This window comes from Schistocerca cancellata, chromosome 4, assembly GCF_023864275.1.
Source record: "Schistocerca cancellata isolate TAMUIC-IGC-003103 chromosome 4, iqSchCanc2.1, whole genome shotgun sequence".
Lineage (NCBI taxonomy): Eukaryota > Metazoa > Arthropoda > Insecta > Orthoptera > Acrididae > Schistocerca > Schistocerca cancellata.
This window is the reverse complement of record NC_064629.1, coordinates 555,251,154-555,273,969: the sequence shown is the minus strand read 5'-3', so window position 1 is coordinate 555,273,969 and position 22,816 is coordinate 555,251,154. Positions and strand designations below refer to the sequence as shown.

Here is a 22,816-nt window from a genome sequence, read left to right as displayed (position 1 = left end):
TTTTCCCGAGGGCATGCAGCTTTACTGTATGATTAAATGATGATGGCGACCTCTTGGGTAAAATATTCCGGAGGTAAAATAGTCCCCCATTCGGATCTCCGGGCGGGGACTACTCAAGACGACGTCGTTATCAGGAGAAAGAAAACTGGCATTCTACGGATCGGAGCGTGGAATGTCAGATCCCTTAATTGGGCAGGTAGGTTAGAAAATTTAAAAAGGGAAATGGATAGGTTAAAGTTAGATATAGTGGGAATTAGTGAAGTTCGGTGGCAGGAGGAACAAGACTTCTGGCCAGGTGACTACAGGGTAATAAACACAAAGTCAAATAGGGGTAATGCAGGAGTAGGTTTAATAATGAATAAAAAAGTAGGAATGCAGGTAAGCTACTACAAACAGCATAGTGAACGCATTATTGTGGCCAAGATAGATACGAAGACCACACCTACTACAGTAGTACAAGTTTATATGCCAACTAGCTCTGCAGATGACGAAGAAATTGAAGAAATGTATGATGAAATAAAAGAAATTATTCAGGTAGTGAAGGGAGACGAAAATTTAATAGTCATGGGTGACTGGAATTCGAGTGTAGGAAAAGGGAGAGAAGGAAACATAGTAGGTGAATATGGATTGGGGCTAAGAAATGAAAGAGGAAGCCGCCTGGTAGAATTTTGCACAGAGCACAACTTAATCATAGCTAACACTTGGTTTAAGAATCATGATAGAAGGTTGTATACATGGAAGAACCCTGGAGATACTAAAAGGTATCAGATAGATTATATAATGGTAAGACAGAGATTTAGGAACCAGGTTCTAAATTGTAAGACATTTCCAGGGGCAGATGTGGACTCTGACCACAACCTATTGGTTATGACCTGTAGATTAAAACTGAAGAAACTGCAAAAAGGTGGGAATTTAATGAGATTGGACCTGGATAAACTGAAAGAACCAGAGGTTGTACAGAGTTTCAGGGAGAGCATAAGGGAACAATTGACAGGAATGGGGGAAAGAAATACAGTAGAAGAAGAATGGGTAGCTTTGAGGGATGAAGTAGTGAAGGCAGCAGAGGACCAAGTAGGTAAAAAGACGACGGCTAGTAGAAATTCTTGGGTAACAGAAGAAATATTGAATTTAATTGATGAAAGGAGAAAATATAAAAATGCAGTAAATGAAGCAGGCAAAAAGGAATACAAACGTCTCAAAAATGAGATCGACAGAAAGTGCAAAATGGCTAAGCAGGGATGGCTAGAGGACAAATGTAAGGATGTAGAGGCTTATCTCACTAGGGGGAAGATAGATACTGCCTACAGGAAAATTAAAGAGACTTTTGGAGATAAGAGAACCACTTGTATAAACATCAAGAGCTCAGATGGAAACGCAGTTCTAAGCAAAGAAGGGAAAGCAGAAAGGTGGAAGGAGTATATAGAGGGTCTATACAAGGGCGATGTACTTGAGGACAATATTATGGAAATGGAAGAGGATGTAGATGAAGATGAAATGGGAGATACGATACTGCGTGAAGAGTTTGACAGAGCACTGAAAGACCTAAGTCGAAACAAGGCCCCCGGAGTAGACAACATTCCATTGGAACTACTGACGGCCTTGGGAGAGCCAGTCCTGACAAAACTCTACCATCTGGTGAGCAAGATGTATGAAACAGGCGAAATACCCTCAGACGTCAAGAAGAATATAATAATTTCAATCCCAAAGAAAGCAGGCGTTGACAGATGTGAAAATTACCGAACAATCAGTTTAATAAGCCACAGTTGCAAAATACTAACACGAATTCTTTATAGACGAATGGAAAAACTAGTAGATGTCGATCTCAGGGAAGATCAGTTTGGATTCCGTAGAAATACTGGAACACGTGAGGCAATACTGACCTTACGACTTATCTTAGAAGAAAGATTAGGGAAAGACAAACCTACGTTTCTAGCATTTGTAGACTTAGAGAAAGCTTTTGACAATGTTGACTGGAATACTCTCTTTCAAATTCTAAAGGTGGCAGGGGTAAAATACAGGGAGCGAAAGGCTATTTACAATTTGTACAGAAACCAGATGGCAGTTATAAGAGTCGAGGGACATGAAAGGGAAGCAGTGGTTGGGAAGGGAGTAAGACAGGGTTGTAGCCTATCCCCGATGTTATTCAATCTGTATATTGAGCAAGCAGTAAAGGAAACAAAAGAAAATTTCGGAGTAGGTATTAAAATCCATGGAGAAGAAATAAAAACTTTGAGGTTCGCCGATGACATTGTAATTCTGTTAGAGACAGCAAAGGACTTGGAAGAGCAGTTGAATGGAATGGACAGTGGCTTGAAAGGAGGATATAAGATGAACATCAACAAAAGCAAAACAAGGATAATGGAATGTAGTCGAATTAAGTCGGGTGATGCTGAGGGAATTAGATTAGGAAATGAGACACTTAAAGTAGTAAAGGAGTTTTGCTATTTGGGGAGCAAAATAACTGATGATGGTCGAAGTAGAGAGGATATAAAATGTAGACTGGCAATGGCAAGGAAAGCGTTTCTGAAGAAGAGAAATTTGTTAACATCGAGTATAGATTTAAGTGTCAGGAAGTCATTTCTGAAAGTATTTGTATGGAGTGTAGCCATGTATGGAAGTGAAACATGGACGGTAAATAGTTTGGACAAGAAGAGAATAGAAGCCTTCGAAATGTGGTGCTACAGAAGAATGCTGAAGATTAGATGGGTAGATCACATAACTAATGAGGAAGTATTGAATAGGATTGGGGAGAAGAGAAGTTAGTGGCACAACTTGACCAGAAGAAGGGATCGGTTGGTAGGACATGTTCTGAGGCATCAAGGGATCACCAATTTAGTATTGGAGGGCAGAGTGGAGGGTAAAAATCGTAGGGGGAGACCAAGAGATGAATACACTAAGCAGATTCAGAAGGATGTAGGTTGCAGTAGGTACTGGGAGATGAAGAAGCTTGCACAGGATAGAGTAGCATGGAGAGCTGCATCAAACCAGTCTCAGGACTGAAGACCACAACAACAACATGTATTATATTTAGATTTAAATAAAACACTTCTAAAATCATTCCTATAGACCGTTCAAAATGTACAAATACATCGTTTATGTTGTGGATGACATCTGTCATTAGTACGAGTGACCGTGTCAGGAATTATCGAGCGAGTAACGGAGGGTTAACTACCTCCAGAAACCTCGTAAGAGCATTCCCTATGATGGGTTGCTCCTTACGACTATAATCTATTATTTCCGCACCATGACAGTCCGGAAAGCCGGCCAGAGTGGCCGAGCGGTTAAAGGCGCTACAGTCTGGGACCGCACGACAGCTACGGTCGCAGGTTCGAATCCTGCCTCGGGCATGGATGTGTGTGATGTCCTTAGGTTAGTTAGGTTTAAGTAGTTCTAAGTTCTAGGGGACTTATGACCACAGCAGTTGAGTCCCATAGTGCTCAGAGCCATTTGAACCATTTTTTTGACAGTCCGGAAAAAATTCAAGATCATCTTGTTCAAATCTGTGTGAAATCTTATGGGACTTAACTGCTAAGGTCATCAGTCCCTAAGCTTACACACTACTTAACCTAAATTATCCTAAGGACAAACACACACACACACACCCAAGGACTCGATCCTCCTCCTTAATTTGATATCACTGAATATAAATTGAAGTTCCCGACTTCTCTTCTGCTGCCTATACTTCCGTCCATTTAAGCTTAAACTATTCTCTTCTCTCTTAACTACTCGCCATAAAAAACACTGAGCTCTTCCTTATATCTAGAATTTACATTGCGCTAGAGTGTTATTTTCACCATCTTTGAATTTTTGCGTTCTTCATAAGATTTTCAGTTTATTCGAATTTTACACCATTTTCACTTTACGTATTGTTTATCACGATTTTTAAATAGCACAAGTAGTCTACTTTCCATAGTTTTAGACTCTTTTCACCATTTTTCCTGAAAGTAACATCATTAATGGAAGGAAGCTGACGACCGATATCAGGTGCGAATATAAGGGGGTGGGGTAGGCTCATGATTACCCCCCCCCCCCCGCCTAAACAACATTTTACTAAAAGTGTTTACATTTTTACATGTATTAATTTTCAAATTTTTCAACTAACTTTTGGGCAATAGAGTGTCGTGTAAAACAAGTCTCTCGAAAGTGACAGCAAATACTAAAAATTACAAGCTTCATTGAACACAGAACACTGCTCATTTGCTTTCCTGAAGATTAGCTCACGGGGACTGGTTTTCAGCTTGAATTGTTGTAGCAAGCATTCCAACCAGGAAGAGACTCCCATTCAGAGGCAGACCATACCTGCGCCAACAACAAATGTTATAGGGTTCGTGAGTCCACAGGTGGTACTGGCTAACCACAGGAAGTAGAGGGAAAGTAAAACAGAAAGGGACACTTGCTGCACTAGGACACAAATAGCTGAGAGAATTCTTTTCTCGAAGGTAGATGGAAACGACAAGAAGATACAGCATTATCTGCTCGCATAACTATAGGCTGCAAACACGTGTCACACTCTTAGAACTAGCAAGGAGACGGCACGACCCTGGGGTCCTGGATCTGTCCGAAATTTTGTGTGGTGAAAGAGGACCCCTAACACCTCATGTGGTTAAAATATTAGGACGCACTACTAAGAAAATCCCGAGAAAAATCGATCCAAAGTTTCTTACGTGCCTTATGAGTATAAATTGTTAGTCCATTGCCGAGTCGCCGTCTGGCCTACACGGTTAGCAGTCGGACACGTAAGCCAGAGGTCTGGGGTTCGATTCCCCCTCTGGCACTTTTTTTTTTCTTCTGTTGCTTGCAAAATTGCAGTGCATTGTTACAGGAGAATCGTGAAATTAATTCCCAGGAAGACTGCATAAAAATTCATTCTATAATTCACCATCAGTTATCTTCACCAATATTCCGAGACATGATTCAATATGCCTGGTTTGGCTCAAAATTATCAGAAAGTCAAAACATTTTCGTAAATGTTAATGGGGCATATTTTTGTACAGATTTATTGCAAACGCACTGTGATTGTAAAAAATCCGCTTTTATATGTTGCGCAAGATGTCGCATAAATTATTGCTTTGTTTGTTTTTACGATAATTACCACTGAGGTTTTTGTTTATAATTATTATATTATAAAAATTGAATGTTTTCCAATCGAATTTGTTATTCTGATTAAAAACCCAATGCCGGCCGTGGTGGCCGTGCGGTTCTGGCGCTGCAGTCTGGCACCGCGGGACTGCTACGGTCGCAGGTTCGAATCCTGCCTCGGGCATGGATGTGTGTGATATCGTTAGGTTAGTTAGGTTTAATTAGTTCTAAGTTCTAGGACACTGATGACCTAAGATGTTAAGTCCCATAGTGCTCAGAGCCATTTGAACCATTTGATTAAAAACCCAATGATTCTCCTTATATAATTTACAACGAAAAATGGAAAACCCACCGCCATGAATTATGTCGTTGGACAAAAAGAAAATAATTTTTATTCAATAATGTAACTAATTTGTCAAAGATAATGTAGGTTTGGGAAACTTTCTGAATAATTGGTGGACTAACAAAAGAAAATGAAACAGAAGGAAAAAAGTGCCAGAGTAGGAATAGAACCCGAGACCTCTGGCGTAAGAGTCCATGCCCTAAACATCTAGGCCAGACGGCGGCTCGGCAATGGAATAACATTTTATACTCAAAGGCACCTTAGAAACTTTGGATCGATTTTTCCCAGGATTTTCCGGGTAGGGCGTCCTAATATTTTAACCATGTGACGTGTTAAGGGTCCTCTTTCACCACACAAAATTTCGGGCAAATCCCCGACCCCACGCTCGTGCCGTCTCCTTGTAAGTGAAATACTAATGCTAATGAGTGCACACTTCGATTTTATACCTTTCAAAATTATCGAAAATGTGGGAATTTGTTGCAGTTATAGGTCATAGAACAATTTGGTGACACAGGTGCTCCTCAAATTTTTCGACAAACGATCTTCAGATGACTTATTTATCTGCAATGCAGTTTCTTGGGAGTTATGTCGAAGCTATGTAAACAACTTAAACTTGTACAGGGTGTTTCGCAATTCATGTTACACTCTTCTAGAGGTTGTAGAGGGAACTTAGTAGATCAAGTTTTACATAGGAATCCATGTGAGGAAACGTCATCCAAGTACGCTACAGAGCGTCAAAGTTATAGGCGTCGGCGCCTGAAAATATGTATATACAGGGTTATTCCGTAATGATGTTATAGACTTTCAAGGATGATGGAGAAGGATAAATGTATCAATTTGAGGTAAGGGTCCCTGTACTGGAGACGATCGAGTCAAAAGTTATAAGAGAAAATCGTTGTGATACCTCTGGCAGTGGAATACATGTAACGGTACTGTTGTTGTTAATATTGTAGGGTAGGCAACTGTCAGTGGTGGTAGTATGGACAAAAAAAATCCAGTAAACATGGGCTGTAAAATGTATATCTGAGGAGCTTTGAGCACTTGTTCATCTTAGCTACTCTGAAACACAGCTCCTGTATTGGACAAGTGCTCATAGATCTTAAGGTATGCATTTAGAGCCCATGTTTACTGGACATTTTTTCTTGTCTTTGTCCATACTACCCCCTCAGAGAGTTGCCTACCCAACAATCCTAGCAACAACTAGTATCAGTACATGTATTCCACTGTCAGAGGAATCAGAACGGGTTTCGCTTATAACTTTCGACTCGTTCGTTTCCGGTACAGGGACCCTTACCTCAAATTGATACATTTACCCTTCTCCGTCGAGCTAGAAAGTTTGTAACTTCATCACGGAATCACCCTGTATAAACACAGATTTACAGGCGCCGGTGCCTGTAACTTCGACCTGTGTATCGTCGTTGTATGACGTTTCCGGTCATGGGTTCCTACGAAAAACTTGATCTACTACGTCCTCTCTATAGCCTCTGGAAGCGTGCAACATGAATTGTGAAGCATGCTGTATGAAACGTCTTAATACAACATGGTAATAATAATATGTTGCTATTACTTTTAAAATCTCAGGCATCAGTGGTTCGTTAAAAATCATGGTGTGATGTCACAACAATCACTGCATCACACCAGAACCACGCTATTACTCACAGACCCCAGTCAAAAATATGCGATATACTCTTTAGAATCTGACAGTTTCCTCAATATGCTTGGTACTCGCTCGTGAATATTAAAAGTGATATTGAACCAGCACACACCATTAAAGTTCAGTTCTCTGGTCAACAAGTCCACTTAAGAATAAAAATAATAAAAATTTTGCACTGTGGGATGATATTTCGAAGTAACAATGTCAGTTTAACATGTCTCTCTTTCATTTTTGATAAATTCGAGTTGGATCGTGAAATTTTGTTTTGGCTCCTCTAGTGGTGTGCTTCGGCTATATAGCGCGGGGATTTAAATGTGTTCCAGGGCAGCGGACATGTGCCTGGAAACGAACAAAAAGTTAGTTAAGTAACATCGTTCTTTAAGACTTGGTAACTAAAACTTTGACTTGTCTGATATGTACTGAATATTATTATGAGACCAAATACTTAAATCTTTTTGTTTTTGTTTTCAGAGGAACCAGTGTCAATCATCATACCAATTGCAGGCCAGAAAGACCGCTTTATCATAACCCTGGGTCGCAACGTGGCCATCCTGACGTGGGATGGCGTGAGCAAGAGCCCACAGAACGTCGAGGTGTTGGTCAGCGTGGACCAGGAGAAGGGCAAGGAGACGAACAGGATCAACGATGGAAAAGCCGACCCCAGCGGTCGTCTCTGGGCGGGTAGGTGTCACTTCGTGAAATAAGAGCATGTTGATATCATGGTTAGGCAGTTTCAAGCTTATTGGCAGAAGTTCACGGCACTAGCTGTCCAGCTCATGATTGATCAAAAAGACGAAGGTCTTGTTTTCCCTAGTGTTCAACCAATATAGTACGGAGTCCACTTTTTCAGGATTTGGCAAATTTTATTACACTGTCCAGTCACATTAGTGTGACCACTTGTCAAAAGCCTGAATAACCACCTTTTGCAGCGCGGACGGATGAGAGACGTGCAGGAAGAGAGTCAGTGAGGTTCTGGAAGGTGCCGAAAGGGATGTGGAGCCATGCTCACTACAGTGCCGTGGCCAGGAGTGCTAGGTTGCTCGGGTAAGGTTCCGTGGAGCGAACAGCCCCGTCGAGCTGGTCCCACAGATTCTCGATTGGGTTTAAATCGGGGAGTTTGAAGGCCAGAGGAGTACGGTAAATTCATCCTGGTGCTCTTCGAATCACGCACGTACAATGCAGGCTGTGTGACACGCTGCATTGTCCTGATGGTAGACGTCATCGTCCCGAGGAACACAAGACTGGATGTAGGGATGGACATGATCCCCAAGGATAGATGCATGCTTCTGTTGACCCATTGTGCCTTCCAGAACCACGAGATCACCCAGGGAATGACGCGAAGACATTCCCCAGACCATAATGCTCCCTTCTCCGGCACGGCCCTTCCGACGACTGTTGCGGGGTGTTTGCTTCTGTCCAATGGAGCATAAAACGTGACTCGTCTGAGGACCAGTTGCACGTCTATTCGCCCGTACACATCTCCGCAGCCGTTGTTCACCCTGTCATCAGCCCTAGGTGCACCTCAGTTGCTTCGAAGCCTGATTTGTATAGCGCCATTTTGTCATGCACGGCGGTACGCGAACAGGTTAAAAACCTAGCCATTTCGGTAATGCTTCCACCTTTGGACCGAAAGCCAATGTTTATGCACTTTTCGACCTCACATAAATCGCTCCGTTTCCGCATTACAACAACGACTGCGCTGTTTTCCGCGTCCCCCAGCACTTTTTATATACCATCCACTGCTAGTGCTGCTACCTCCCTCTGTGAGTGGTTATTGTTCGTTCACGTCGAACATAGGCGGTGGTCTCTTTAATGTGACTGTACCGTGTATTTTACATTGTCAAGGTAACCCATGGGAAGGGAGTCGTGTGCGCCATTTATCTGTGAAGGAGGAGGAAATTAGTGTTGAACGTCCTGTCGACAACGAGGTTATTAAATGAGGAGCACAAGCGCAGGTTCGGCATGGTGCTTCATATATGTCCATGCAGTTTTAAGTAATTTTAAAGTAACGCACAAGATAACTATGTTGTAAGGGAAAGGATACTGTACATTGAAACTTCCCCTATGTATGTAAAAAATGACAGTGCTGGAAAAACTCTTACGTTATTTGATTTTCAAACAGCTGAGCAAAACTGAACGTACTCAGACAGTTCTCTCTTTACTTATTCTGATCATCACCTAACTGACACACAATATTTTTAGCACAACGCAATCTGACTTTCAATAATCCCTACAAAAGAATAGCCCTGACTGGCAATAACTTATACCTTTCATGAATCACTTACCTCACAAAAATCTTGGTTACTCGAACTACTGCAATACAGCAAGCGCCAATACTGCCAGCTAAATAAACGATTGTAACTACTGAAGGCGATAACTACTGATAGGCATAGTTAGCAAATGAAAGATTTTGATAGAGAACAAACAATGTATTTACCTTAATAGTGTTCTAAAGTCATTATATATATATATATATATATATATATATATATATCAGTTCATGACATACTGTCTCACAAATTTCCTTTTTCTGACGGACACACGTCCAGATCGTCCGCTCATAGTAACCTCTCAAAACTCTGGCATCTCTCTCCCCACATCCACCACTGCTGGCGGCTCATCTCCAACTGCCCAACGCTACGCGCTGTTCACATCCACCTGCCCAACACTACAATAGCCAACAACAATGCAAACCAGCCACAGACTGCACACAACGCAGTCAGCGATTTTCATACAGAACGCTACGTGGCGTTACCAACATAAAAACCTTAACATCCTGCTTACATGATGTCTGATTGTGCGAACTTATTTTCGATGCATTAAAAGCCATTATTTTTTTCAAATTGGAGTCAAAGTTGTGTAAAATCACAACATATTATTTTCAAAAACTAGTAGTGCAATATCGGTTTATTTTTATTAAGTAGTAGATAAATAATTTGACTAGCAAAAACGCTAATAATTTTTTCCATGGGAAAATAGTGTCTGTAGCAGTGTATGTAACACGATCGTTTCTCATGATTTTATTCACTGTTGCACTGCCTGAGCCTTTGTTTGCTGTCATACTGGTTTTTCATCGAACTATTTATAGAGGGTATTACTGGAAAAGATTAATCCCCTAGGTACACGTATCACTCCAATAATTTCCATAACCATGTACCTATGTAACACGTGTCCTCTCAATTTACTACTACCACTATTCAATAGAAGTAACTCAATAAACATACTGTATTCAAAAAGGAAACTTGAAATTAAATAATTTCTGAATAACACTGGATTTATATCTTGAGGTCATAAAAAAGGTGCCTTCGTCAATCTAAAATCCACTCAGCTTACATGAACACCCACGCTCTCCACATTTTCATTGCTGTTAGCCATTTCCTGCTAATATTCCGTTATGTCACCGCAAAGAAAGATGCACTGATTCACATTTCACAATTTCATCTCCATCCATACATCCCTATACATTATTATTGTGGGATGGTGGGTGGAATAATTGGTATAAAATGTTTTGTATTTATTTATTTAATGCTGTTGTTGTTTGCCGTTTTCAACGCTGGCTCTCTAACTACAATATTGGCAACCAGAAAGTGATTAGCAAAACGTGAAGCCTGTAATTAGAATTCCTAGTGCCCACTTCATCTGAGAAATACATTTATAGCTACAGCTTATAGTTCTGAGGAATTGGGAGATTGTCTGGGATTCATAATCAAAAACCATTCTCGCTAAAATGTTTACTATATCCTGAAAGTCACAGACCAAAAAGAATCCACACATTCCAACTACCAGAGCAGTTCAGAGTCTAATGCGCTGATGCAACTATAACTGTTCAAATTAAATGTTTAAGTGAATGCTCGCCATAATTTGATGATAATGTTCATCAAACGCCACGCTAAATAATGGTACAATGTCTGTCCCGCGGCGGCACGTGAAAACACGACATACGCAAACTGAAGATAAATTATTAAAGTCATCCCAGAATTAACGCTTCACTCGAAAACGATTTCATGGTTACGCAAATCCCGAGTAACTTATTACGGCATCCGAGGCCGTTTATAGCAATGATACCGACGTGACGCGACTCCCGGCACAGGTGGTGCGCTAATCAGCGTCTGGAGAGAACTGGGGCCTTTTCTTCTCGCACAGCGTTCTTATATATAAAGCCGCGGTGCGGACGGCTAAGGGAACACCTGATCAAATCCGCTCTCCCGACTAGCCGCTGGGCTAGTAATGCACCACATTAAGTTATCGAATAAATCATTGCCTCCTTTGCTGATGGCCGATGAAGCTCTCAATTTAAATGTGCAATCATCACACAGGTAAGTAATCATAATAAAAGTCTAACGTGGCTAAGTCAAATATTTTGGGCGAGAGAATTAATTTAATTACACTACACGCAGTAGACGAGCTCTGAACTTCCCCTTTGGAGTTACGCTATCGCCATAGTTTTATAGTTATTGAATTGAAACTTCTCACATCTTTATGATTATAGCGGATTTCCCTTCTACTTAAATTTAAGCGTCCTAGCTTTATTTATTCGCCTACTTAATCTATCTTGCTTCCTTAATTTTTAAGACAAAAACCAGAAATTCATGAATTTCAAGTAAAATTTTAATTTGTGAGATCCAGAATACTGTTTCTACTAAATTATTATGAAAAAGGAATCTAAATATAAATTTTTAAGTTTCTAGGTCTTTTCTGTTACGCCAATGATTTTTACAGAAAAACGTCCAAATTTCGAAAATGGTTAAAGTTATTGAACTGATATTCAACACATATTGATTTAGTATTACTCCTGACATGCTAGAAACGTTTCAGATTATTTACTTAATTTTTAAAGTATTGCGCAACATTTATGACGTCAGAGCTAGTTACAGCGGACTGGCTGGCACACAATGGAAAGACTGATGTGAATTTTATACGGCGTGAGTAGGCTGCTTCCCACATTATAATAGTTATATGTGTATGTTCCACATCTCCTAAACCAATTGATCGATTTCAATCAAACTGGATACACATATCACTTACTGTCCGGAAAGAGCTACTGTGGGGATAAGAACGACTACCTCTCGAAGGGATGGGAGTGAGGGTGAAAAAGAAGCATATAGCCAGACTATATTCATCCAGTATTCGAAAATAAGAGCACTTAGTGACTTGCAACAAACTTGACACATAATTTCAAACCTTTCCAAGAATTTTTCTCGCTGACACCCCCAAAAAATGATGAATGGAAAAAAGTTTCTCACCTACAACATTTTCGCAGTTCATGCAGTAAAACTGTCGCATCAGGCATGACGTTCTAATTTACTATTTCTTTACAACTAACTTTATTCCCAACACATTTAGCAGAAAGTATTCAAATATACCACTGAATGTAAGTGCAGAAATACGTCGTTGTACGACACATAATTCAGGAGATATGACATCATAAACATTGAGATGCTAGAAAATTAGCCACATGATGCATGGCGTTTTAATTTATTACTTATTTACTATTCACACTATTCACACTTTTCGCAGACTGTACCTAAATACACCGCTGAAAATATGTGCAAAATTATATCATTGTTGGTCACAAAGTTCAGGAGATACGGCGTCATAAACACTGAGCTGCGTGAAAACGAAACTGGAGGGCGAAATTCGCTAGAGATACAGGTGAAATGTGTGTACAATTATGTGTAAAATATTTTAAATATACGTGAAATATATGTGACATACCTAGGCAAAACCACGAGTAAAACGCTACTCCTAAGCTCCTGGATCCATGTCAACCAAATTTGGTCTACACGTTACTTACTAGAAAGAAATACTATGGGGCTTCCAACCACCAACTTCCTTTTCGGGTGGGGACGATGATGTGGTTTTTGGAGAAAGAAAGGGGAGGAGGAGTTGGGCAGACAGAGAGGGAGAAGGAGGAGATGGACAGAGATAGAGAGAGGAGGAGATGGAGAGAAAGACGTGGAAGGAGCAGATGGACAGAGAGAAGGGCAGGAGGAGATTGACACAGAGAGTGGGGGGGTGGGGGGTGGAGAAGGTGGATAGCGAGAGAGGGAGGAGGGGTTCGTCAGAGAGAGGGGAGAAAGAGATGTACAAAGGGGGAAGGAGGAGACGGACTAATAGAAGAACAAAATAAACAATGTACCTGGACAACGCCATGTACGCAGCTAGAATATAATAAAAATGGATATATGTCGGTAGTTTCAACATTTCTTCCAAAACTACTGCATCGATTTCAACCAAACTTGTTACACATAACACTAACTGTCTGGAAAGAAGCACTGAGTGTGTAAGAACCACCTATCTATCAAAGAGGTGAAGGTGAAAAAGAAGTGTAGTGCACTGCGCACAAATATGCAGAATATATCCCTCCCATATTTGAGAATGAGAGCACTTAACACGTTGCAAACAAATTTTACATAATTTCGTACCTTTCAGAAACTTTTTCTCTCTGACAGGCCTACAAAATGATGAAAGGAAAAAAATTATCGTCTACTACGTTTTCGCTGTTCATGCAGTAAAACTGTCGCATCAGGCATTCTGTTTAAATTGCTACTTATTTACTACTAATTACATTCGCAACAAATTTTGCAGACAGTATCCACAGCATCACTGAATGAACCGACAAAATTATATCATTGCACAACATATAGTTCAGGAGACATAATGACTCGCATTCGGGAGGACGACGGTTCAATCCCGCGTCCGGCCATCCTGATTTAGGTTTTCCGTGATTTCCCTAAATCGCTCCAGGCAAATGCCGGGATGGTTCCTTCGAAAGGGCACGGCCGACTTCCTTCCCCGTCCTTCCCTAATCCGATGAGACCGATGACCTCGCTGTTTGGTCTCTTCCCTCAAATAACCAACAAGGAGACATAATGTCATAAAATTCAAGCAGCCTCGCGTTGCCAAGCATGTTCTTAGTTTGATTAGCTGGGAAACACACACACACACACACACTCAAGAAAGCAACTGACGGTAGCGAAAACTGAACTCACAGTTAACAGCGCAGGAGTCTGGTGCGCTATCATCCACACTATGAGAATAACTGACTGACTGTGTCAGTTTTGGCCGAGCGATTCTAGGCGCTTCAGTCTGGAACCGCGCGACCGCTACGGTCGCAGGTTCGAATCCTGCCTCGGGCATGGATGGGTGTGATGTCCTAAAGTTAGTTAGGTTTAAGTAGTTCTAAGTTGTAGGGGATTGATGACCTCAGACGTTAAGTCCCATAGTGCTCAGAACCTTTTTTTTTGTATCAGTTTTTGTAGTGCATGTGGGAAACAGGAGTGAATCGAAAAACGAGCGCATTTTACTGTTAACTTGGGTTAGTTTGTGCATTCAAGCTGTAGTTGATGTTTGGTTCCGGGGCACCTGAAACCTGCAATTTCTGTTTTTAAATGATTACTTCTAACGTACATTTTCAGGAATAGGTGCAATCTTTAAGACTTTCCAACCAATCAATGTACCGTATTATTTTTGAAAATAGTAATTGTGAACCGCACTTGCACGCTCTAAAATGCGATAATGCACAGATACCTGTTGGTTTCTGAATTACCACTTGTTCAAACGCTCATTACCAGTAAAATGGGCCTTTTGTAGAAATGATAAATTTAAGCTATGTGAGGAAAAGCTAGATGATGAAAAGCTACGTTTTGTAGCTAGGCTGACTTAAGGTACATATTTTGAGAATGTTAGCAAATTTAGCCTAAATTCCAGATAAAGGAACCCAATTTCCCAAACTTTGAAGAAAAATGGTTTGATTTTTTTCTCGACGGTTCCAGAAGAATAACATTTTCTGATTTTTTTCATTTATTTCAGTTGCGTAAATCGTTTTTATGATTTGTCATAAAAAGGGGAAGTTCGTATTTAAACGTGACTTCCACGAGAAAAAGAAATCGTACTTCAAAGGTTTAGGTAGCAAATGCGATTGTTACGATTCATTAACGTGACTCACTTAGAGAAAAAAAGACCGCAGTTCCGTAGCCGAGTGATCAGCGGGATTGAATGCCATATGCGAGGCCTCCGGTTCGATTCCTTGCGGGGTCGGAGATTTTCACTGCTAGGGGACTAGGTGTTGTGTTGTCCTTATTATTCATCAGCATCCACACAGAAGTCGTCAAAGTGTCGTCAAATTAAAAGACTTTCACCAGGCTACCGAACTCCCTAAAAGGGACTCCCGGCCAAAGTGTGCCATACGTACATTTCATTTCTTTGGCCATAGTAATGAAAAGGCAATCAACTTCATACTTACTCAGCAACCATAAACAAAATACAAGGAAAATAATTATGATTATGAACCAATAAATCTGAGGGTTTCTCAATTCGTTAATGTAACAACAAAATAACGAAGAATAAAAAATAACAATAATTTTCAAAAAAGCTGCTCAAAGTGTACTCCTTCCATTGTGATTGCAAGTATTGTAACGCTGCGTCATGGGGTCCTCAAGGTTTCCAAAATCAAAGGTTTCCCTAATTTTGTCAAAGGCTAAAATTATGCTCACAAGAAGCTCTTCGATTGTGTTTACTGCAGTCGCGTAGGCAACTTTCTTCACATTCCACAACAGATAAAAATCTGCAGGGGTAAGATCTGCCGAACGAGTTAGCCAGAGAACTGGACCATCTCGACCAATCCACCTCTGCAGATACAACACAACAAAATTCTCACGTACAAAAACAGCGAAGTGCAGCGGTGCGCCGTCGTGTTGGAACCACATTACCTGACGAACCGCCCTTAGGAACGTCTTATAAATACAACGGAAAGACGTTTACACGAAACGCTAAATATGTCCGCCAGTTTAAACAGGGAGGATGTAGGACGGGACCCAACAAACAGTCGCGTACTATAGCTGCGGAAATGTTAACGCTAAGCTTATGCTTATAGAAATTAACGTAAGTGCTACGTGTGTTTTCGTCGTTCCAAACATGGCTACTTCGACAGCTGAATGTCACTTCTTTGGTGAAATATGCCTCGTCTGTCCACGACACCATCCTTGCGAAATTTGGATTTTCAGTCTATTTGTTTTAGTATCACAAGTAACATTGATTTCGAGAAGAATAGTCTTGCACCAAATCTTGCAGTTTCCCTAGGTGGTACGGAAATAAGGTTTTGTCTTACTAGCCGGCCGGAGTGGCCGAGTGGTTCTAGGCGCTTCAGTCTGGAACCACGCGACCGCTACGGTCGCAGGTTCGAATCCTGCCTCGGGCATCGATGTGTGTGATGTCCTTGGGTTAGTTAGGTTTAAGTAGTTTAAGTAGTTCTAAGTTCAAAGGAACTGATGACCTCAGATGTTAAGTCCCATAGTGTTCAGAGCCATACTACAGAGTGCGAAACCTGTTGCGACAAACAAACGGATACATTTTATCATATTTAGTTTTTGGGCATAATGTAAGGAAATATTAATTTACTTACTCGCAAAGTTGACAGCAGGATTTGCGACAGCCATATCGAGAACGTTTTGTTCAAACTGAGCTGTTGTCCAGTGTCAGCTTTGTTAACAAAAAACTTCCAGTCTCCCTTAATTTTCTGCCAAACTTTACTAAATTAGTCCCAAAAGGAATAACGCGGTTAGGAAATCTTGCGTTGTAAATTATGCGGGCCTCGTGTACATTTTGATCCGCAGATCGGCGTATTTTTCGAAGGAATACCCATGACACTCAGTGTTATGACTATGCTCACTTCTGTGAGAAATGTGTGTCACGCCTACTTCCGTCGTTGTCCTATCACACCTCTTTCCGTGTAAATTGGCAGCTAAACGAACAAAGATCAGCTGCGTAAATACGACTTCCGAAGGTGATCGAATGATTAGCAGACAAATTTCTGCTACACAAGCTGATAGCCTTAATGTCAGTTGTTCTCGTAGCGTAGATGGCAGCACCTGAGACTGCTGCGCTGCTGGCACGGGTTCGATCCTTGCTGTCGTCGAATTTCCATTCTTTGTATCATTCTCTTTTTTATTTGAGGAAACGAAACGAAGGACAAGTTTGGCAACACCATCTCCATAAGGCTGCTTCAATTTGTGCGCGAAACAACGTGATTGGCTAACTTTAATGCTAATTAAATCGGAAACAGGATAACGTACCGAATTTTTTTCTTAACAATTATTTCTCAACACAACCTACCGTGCAACACCCTTTCCAACTTTTCTGATGTTTTTGACCACTCTGTATGTGTGTAATATATGTCATATACACACATGTTGAACATCTCCTCCTGGGCCTCTAGATCGATTTCAGCCAAACTTTGTAGACATTTTACTTATAGTCAGGAAGGAAATGCTGTGTGAGTAATAACCACCAACCTTCCGTTGGGGTGGGAGTGGGTTTGATAATTGGGTGGGGAAGAGAGAAGGGGGCTGGAGGAGATGGGCGAAGACAGGGGGCGCGATGAGGTGGACAGAGAGAAAGGGGGGAGGAGAAGGACAGAGAGAGGGGGAAGGAGGAGATGAATGAAAGAGGGGGAGGAGGATGTTGAAAGAGAGAGGGAAAGGAGAAGATGGACGGTGAAGATGGGAGGAGCAGATGACAGAAACAGGGGGGGAGAAGAAAGGAGGAGGCGAATAGAGAGAGGGGGAGGAGGAGATGGATAGAGGGAGAGAAGCAGATATACTAATAGAAGATTAGAACAAATAAATACCCGAGAAAAGCCAAGTTTCTCAGCTAGTATTCTCCACATACTAAATACTTGGCGCTCTCATTCGCACCTACGGGGTCCGCGCCCCGGCTCACACTTGTTCAACCCATGAGCCGATCTCGCTTATTAAGTACCTACGCGTTTTTTCTACAAGCTACAAAATGTCGCCCACTCTAGCGATGGGAACAGCCGAATGAAAAGCCGAATGAAAACAATCGATTCAGTCGGTTGTTGGAAAACAATCGTCTCATTCGGTAGTAGTTTTAAGTCTCGGTTGCGTTATTTATTCATTTTTCGAGTGGAACCAGAGTGTGGAAGTTAGCGAATGAAAACCGTCGACCCAGTCCGTTGTAGTACCGGTCCGTCTATTAGCTGAACTAAATCAGTGGTATGAGACAGGGATGCACATATCCCGGAGGGTAGCTTTAACCTCCGTGTTAAAATAAACAAGACATTGTTGTTGTTGTTTTTGTTGTTGTTGTTGTTGTTCTTCTTCTTCTTCTCCTTCTTGTTGCTGTGTCCTTCAGTCTGAAGACTGATTTGGTGTAACTCTTCACGATACTCTGTCCTGTGGAAGCCTCTTCATCTCCGAGTAACTGCTGCAACCACATTATACATATTCGTTTAATTATTTACTAGACTAATTCTTCTTTTCTTCATTTAAAATTGATAATTATACTGCTGTGAATTAAGTGGTTCCACACGCAGTTAACATGTAACTAAGGAAGGTGACGTATCGTTGGAGATACAAAGTCGAACATAAAAGTTAACTTAGGGGTGCGTGAAAAAAAAAAAAAAGAAACAAATGTGTCGGAAACGTCAGCCAACGACCCTACAGAGCGTCAGAGTTGTAGGCGCCGGAGCTACACATGAGTGTATGTACAGGATGAGTCCGTGACGATGTTACAGACTTCCAGGGACAGCGGAGAAGGATAAATGTATCAGTCTGTGGTGAAGGACGTCCAGAAACGAACGAGTGGAAAGTTAGAAGCGAAATCCATTCTGATATCTCTGACAGTGGAATACGTGTACCGTTACTGTTGTCGCTAAGGCTGTAGGGTTGGCAACTTTCAGAGGGAGTAGTATGAACCGAAACAAGAAAAACTGTCAAGCAAACATGGGTTGTTAAGTGCATACCGCAAGAGCTGTGAGCACTTGTTCACAGAGATGATGTGTTTCACAGTATCGAAGATGAACAAGTGCTCATAACTCCCCAGGTATGAAATTTAGAGTCCATGTTTACTGGACTTTTTTTTCTTGTTTTGGTCAACACTGCCACGTCCGGAAGATGCATATACTACAATCATAGCAACATCACCGGTACATGTATTCCGCTGTCAGAGGTATCAGAACGATTTTCGCTTATAACTTTCGACTCGTTCGTTTTCAGACCAGTGTCCCGTAACTCAAACTGATACATTTATCGTTCCCTGAAAGTTTTTAATATTATCACGGAATCATCCGGTGTATACATACACATACAGGGGCCGGCGCCTATAACATCGACGCTCTGTACCGTCGCTGGATGGCGTTCCCGGACGCTCTTTCCTATCCTCGTTTTGTTCCTCAAGACACATTCAGCATCTCCTCGCTGCTTGTCGGTTTAATTCTGAAACATCCGACGTATGTACGAACCAAGGCAGATAGAAAAATATGCACATTATCATCAGACTAATTCCGTGTATTTTGTGATTGTTCATCAATACTGAACTGTTTTAGCACTATTAGCAAGGCTGACCAAGAGTCTGTGAAGAATAAGTAAAACAGTGTCATCGACGGGTCGTGTAATTTTGCTAGGAACTAGGCACTTCGAATGTGGCATCCAATAGACGGGGACAGAAAAGTGGCGGTAATGTTACAAAATGTACGCCTTCAATGTACCAAGCAACATAGAAAATGGGTAGTGGTTGCCTGGAGTGCTTTAGTGGGATTTGACTAATCTCGAATTTCCCTCTTTTCAAATGATGCAATACGTCCAGTGCACCGACAGCCGAATGAGGCGTTCAACAGTGTGTGGAGGGTGTAGTTGTAGCCGGAGGTGGTTCTGCGATTTTTGGGAGTGTTTATCGTACCATTTCTTGGGCCTATTCATTCGAAGTTATCGTGAACGTTAACCAGGATGTGTATTTCAATATTCTTGGTGGCCACGCGTAGTCCTACCCTCTACATCTTTCTGATGACAATGCTGTGGACACTCTTGTCTTCCAAGATGATAACAATCGCATTCGAACGGTTGCACGCATACGTTCTTGTTTCGATATCTGAAACAACCTGGGGGAAAGGAAAGACTATATAACGACAAGAAATCATCCACATGAATAGTAAAAGTAATTCGTTAAATTTCGATTACACGACAGATCACACTAATCTAAAGGCTATCAATTCGAATAGTACCTAGGTATTATAGTTACAAACAACTGAAACTGTAACGATCACGTAGAAAATGTCATGGGGAAGGCGAACCAAAGACTGCGTTTCATTGACAGAACACTTAGAAGGAGCAATAGGCTTACTAAAGAGACTGCCTACACTAAACTTATTCGTCCTCTTCTGGAATATTGCTGCAAGGTGTGGCATCAGTACCAGATAGTATTGACGGAAGACTTATTTGCAAGAAATTTCAATCACCAACTTTCACCCCTGAATGAAAAAATATGTCGTTGACTCCAAACTACGTAGGAAGAAATGATCATCTTAATAAAATGAGAGAAACTGGAACTCACACGGAAGGTTTATGTGTTCGTTCTTCCCGCATCTGCATCCCGATGAGCTTGTGGAAAGCACATCGAGCAGTATCAACCGTGGTGCAATGCATGGAGTGGGATAAATCCGTAGAGAATATTCAGCAGAACTGCTTCATTTCTCAAATGTGTGATGAACAACAATCTGTCGTATTTTGTTAATGTGTTATTTTATTTAGCAATAAAGTTATTGTGCATAGACTAATAGGTTTTACTCTTTTATCCCTCTCCTTCCCCCTCGCCCCATCTTGAATCTAAGCATGTACAAGTCGGCATATATGCTGGCCCTGTAAAACTATATGACCAATTATCGTCTTAGTTTGTACCAACAAAAACCATGGCATGGACCACGGGTAGATTGAGTGCCAAGTGCACTGCCTGATAAGAAAGGTGCAGCACCCAGAAGATAAAGTCAGATTTCAATGTAACTTCACATACGTTCACGCCATCGGCCAATATGTAAAATGATGAGAGTTGCAATTTGCAGTGTCAAGTGGAACGGGGAGAATGGCGGCGAACTGAGGAGAGGTTCCATTCTTCCAATGTTTTGGAGAGGCATAATGTTATAGGGAACCATGGGGTATAACTTCAGGAATCGGCTGTTAGTGATTGAGGCAACTCTGACATGTCATGAACCTCCTGCATCCTCATGTGTTACATCTCACGCGATATTGTAGTGCCATTTTTGAACAGGATAATGCTCGTCCACATATGGCACATGTCGCTATGAAATGTCTGCGTGATGTTGAGGTACTCCTCAGTTCAGCAAGAACCACAGATCTGTGTGGGACCAGCTCAGGCGTGAACTCCGTGCCATAGCCAGTATCCAGGATGTCAAGGACCATTTACAGTAGTTTTGGGCCAAATTGCCTCAAGAGAGGATGCAACGGCCTTATGAAGTCGTTCCCAACAGAATCAGTGCGTACACCCAGGTCAGAGGGGGTGGTACGTCATACTAATAAGTGGGCTCATACTGCTAAGTTATTTATAAATTTGTCACAATTTTGTAGTCACTGTAATAATATCACATATTCCCTCAACTTGTGCAGTTTCTTTCCGTTTCCTCCCTCCTCCCCCCCCCCCCCGCCCCCATTCCTTCTGTGTCCTTCACTTTTCTTGCCAGGCAGTGTAGATACCAAAGGGATAGAGCTAATTATAATATGTACTTCAAGTATTCAAATATTATAATGTCATCTACATTCAATTTTCAGGTACAATGGGTCCGTACAAGAACAATAAAGTCACACCGGAACGAGGAATGCTATTCAGCTTGGACAAAGATAGAAAAGCCGTAACACACGTGACAAAAATTGGCATTGCCAACGGCCTGGCCTGGAGTTTAGACAACAAAATCATGTATTACATTGACTCGGCTACCCGAAGAGTCGACGCATTCGATTTTGACATAAAAGCTGGAAAAATAAGTAAGGTTATATATAGGATAATTCTTTATCCTTTGTGAGTAATACATTAAAAACACTGACGAATGATTGTTTCTGTTTAAAGCAAACAGGAGGACCATCTTCGACTACCCAACGAATGGTGTGGCAGGATTTCCAGACGGCCAAGCTATTGATGCGGATGGCAACCTGTGGATAGCCTCCTATGACGCCAATCTGGTAATGATTTCATGTCACACTGTTCCGATAAAAAATACGCTTTCAAACATTTACTTCAGAAATGGAAAACCAATTGATTACCTCACTATTGATTGAACTGTGGATACTTGGCGAAACATGATTACATGGAACAAACTTTTCTTGACAACTTGTTCCAATAACTAATTTTGCCACCAAGGTTTAGGGTGCGGCTCATACTACATAGAAAAACTGATAGGGGAGTGTGTATTCGACATAATGATCACCAGAGAAGTTGAAAGGTGCAGCCAATAGACTCCACCTTTGCGCAGCATCTTCTGGATACCAGACACAGTTATTTAGTAGATGTATAAACCCTAAATTCTGGGCAAAGCGGGCAGAAACTGTCTCTGATTGGAATTTTGGAGATGAAGAGGCACTGCAAGAACTACCCTGAACAGATACTGAATTAACAGACCGACTTCGGTTACTCTCCACTTCTTAACACTGCCAAACCTGACTGAACGCCAAACCCAGTCTGATCAGTTGTGCCCCATTTGCAGAATCCCTTCGCTGTACTAAACTGATATAAACGTTTTTCAATTTAGCCGTGATTCCGTAGAAAGTGGTATAGGTGACATATAGTATAAGTGGTCATGATTTCCCGCCTGAGACTGCGTTAGTTAAGCTAATCCTTAAGTGGATTATTTCTGAGAATCTGTCGTAGATGTAGCACCTCGAAGCAGTTCGTGTGACGCGCTGGATTCTTCAGAAGGTGCAAGTAGGCCACCTCTGACT

General features: G+C 41.4%; 1 protein-coding gene across 1 annotated transcript in view; it reads left to right on the top strand.

Moving 5' to 3' along the window:
- The window catches only part of LOC126185063 (regucalcin-like), a 61,095-nt gene that overhangs the window by 23,317 nt on the left and 14,962 nt on the right, over nucleotides 1–22,816 (top strand). The window contains exons 3-5 of the mRNA XM_049927819.1: nucleotides 7,548–7,757; nucleotides 21,653–21,865; nucleotides 21,948–22,060. Of these exons, the coding sequence (XP_049783776.1) occupies nucleotides 7,548–7,757; nucleotides 21,653–21,865; nucleotides 21,948–22,060 (536 nt within the window). The remainder of the gene's footprint in view (nucleotides 1–7,547; nucleotides 7,758–21,652; nucleotides 21,866–21,947; nucleotides 22,061–22,816) is intronic.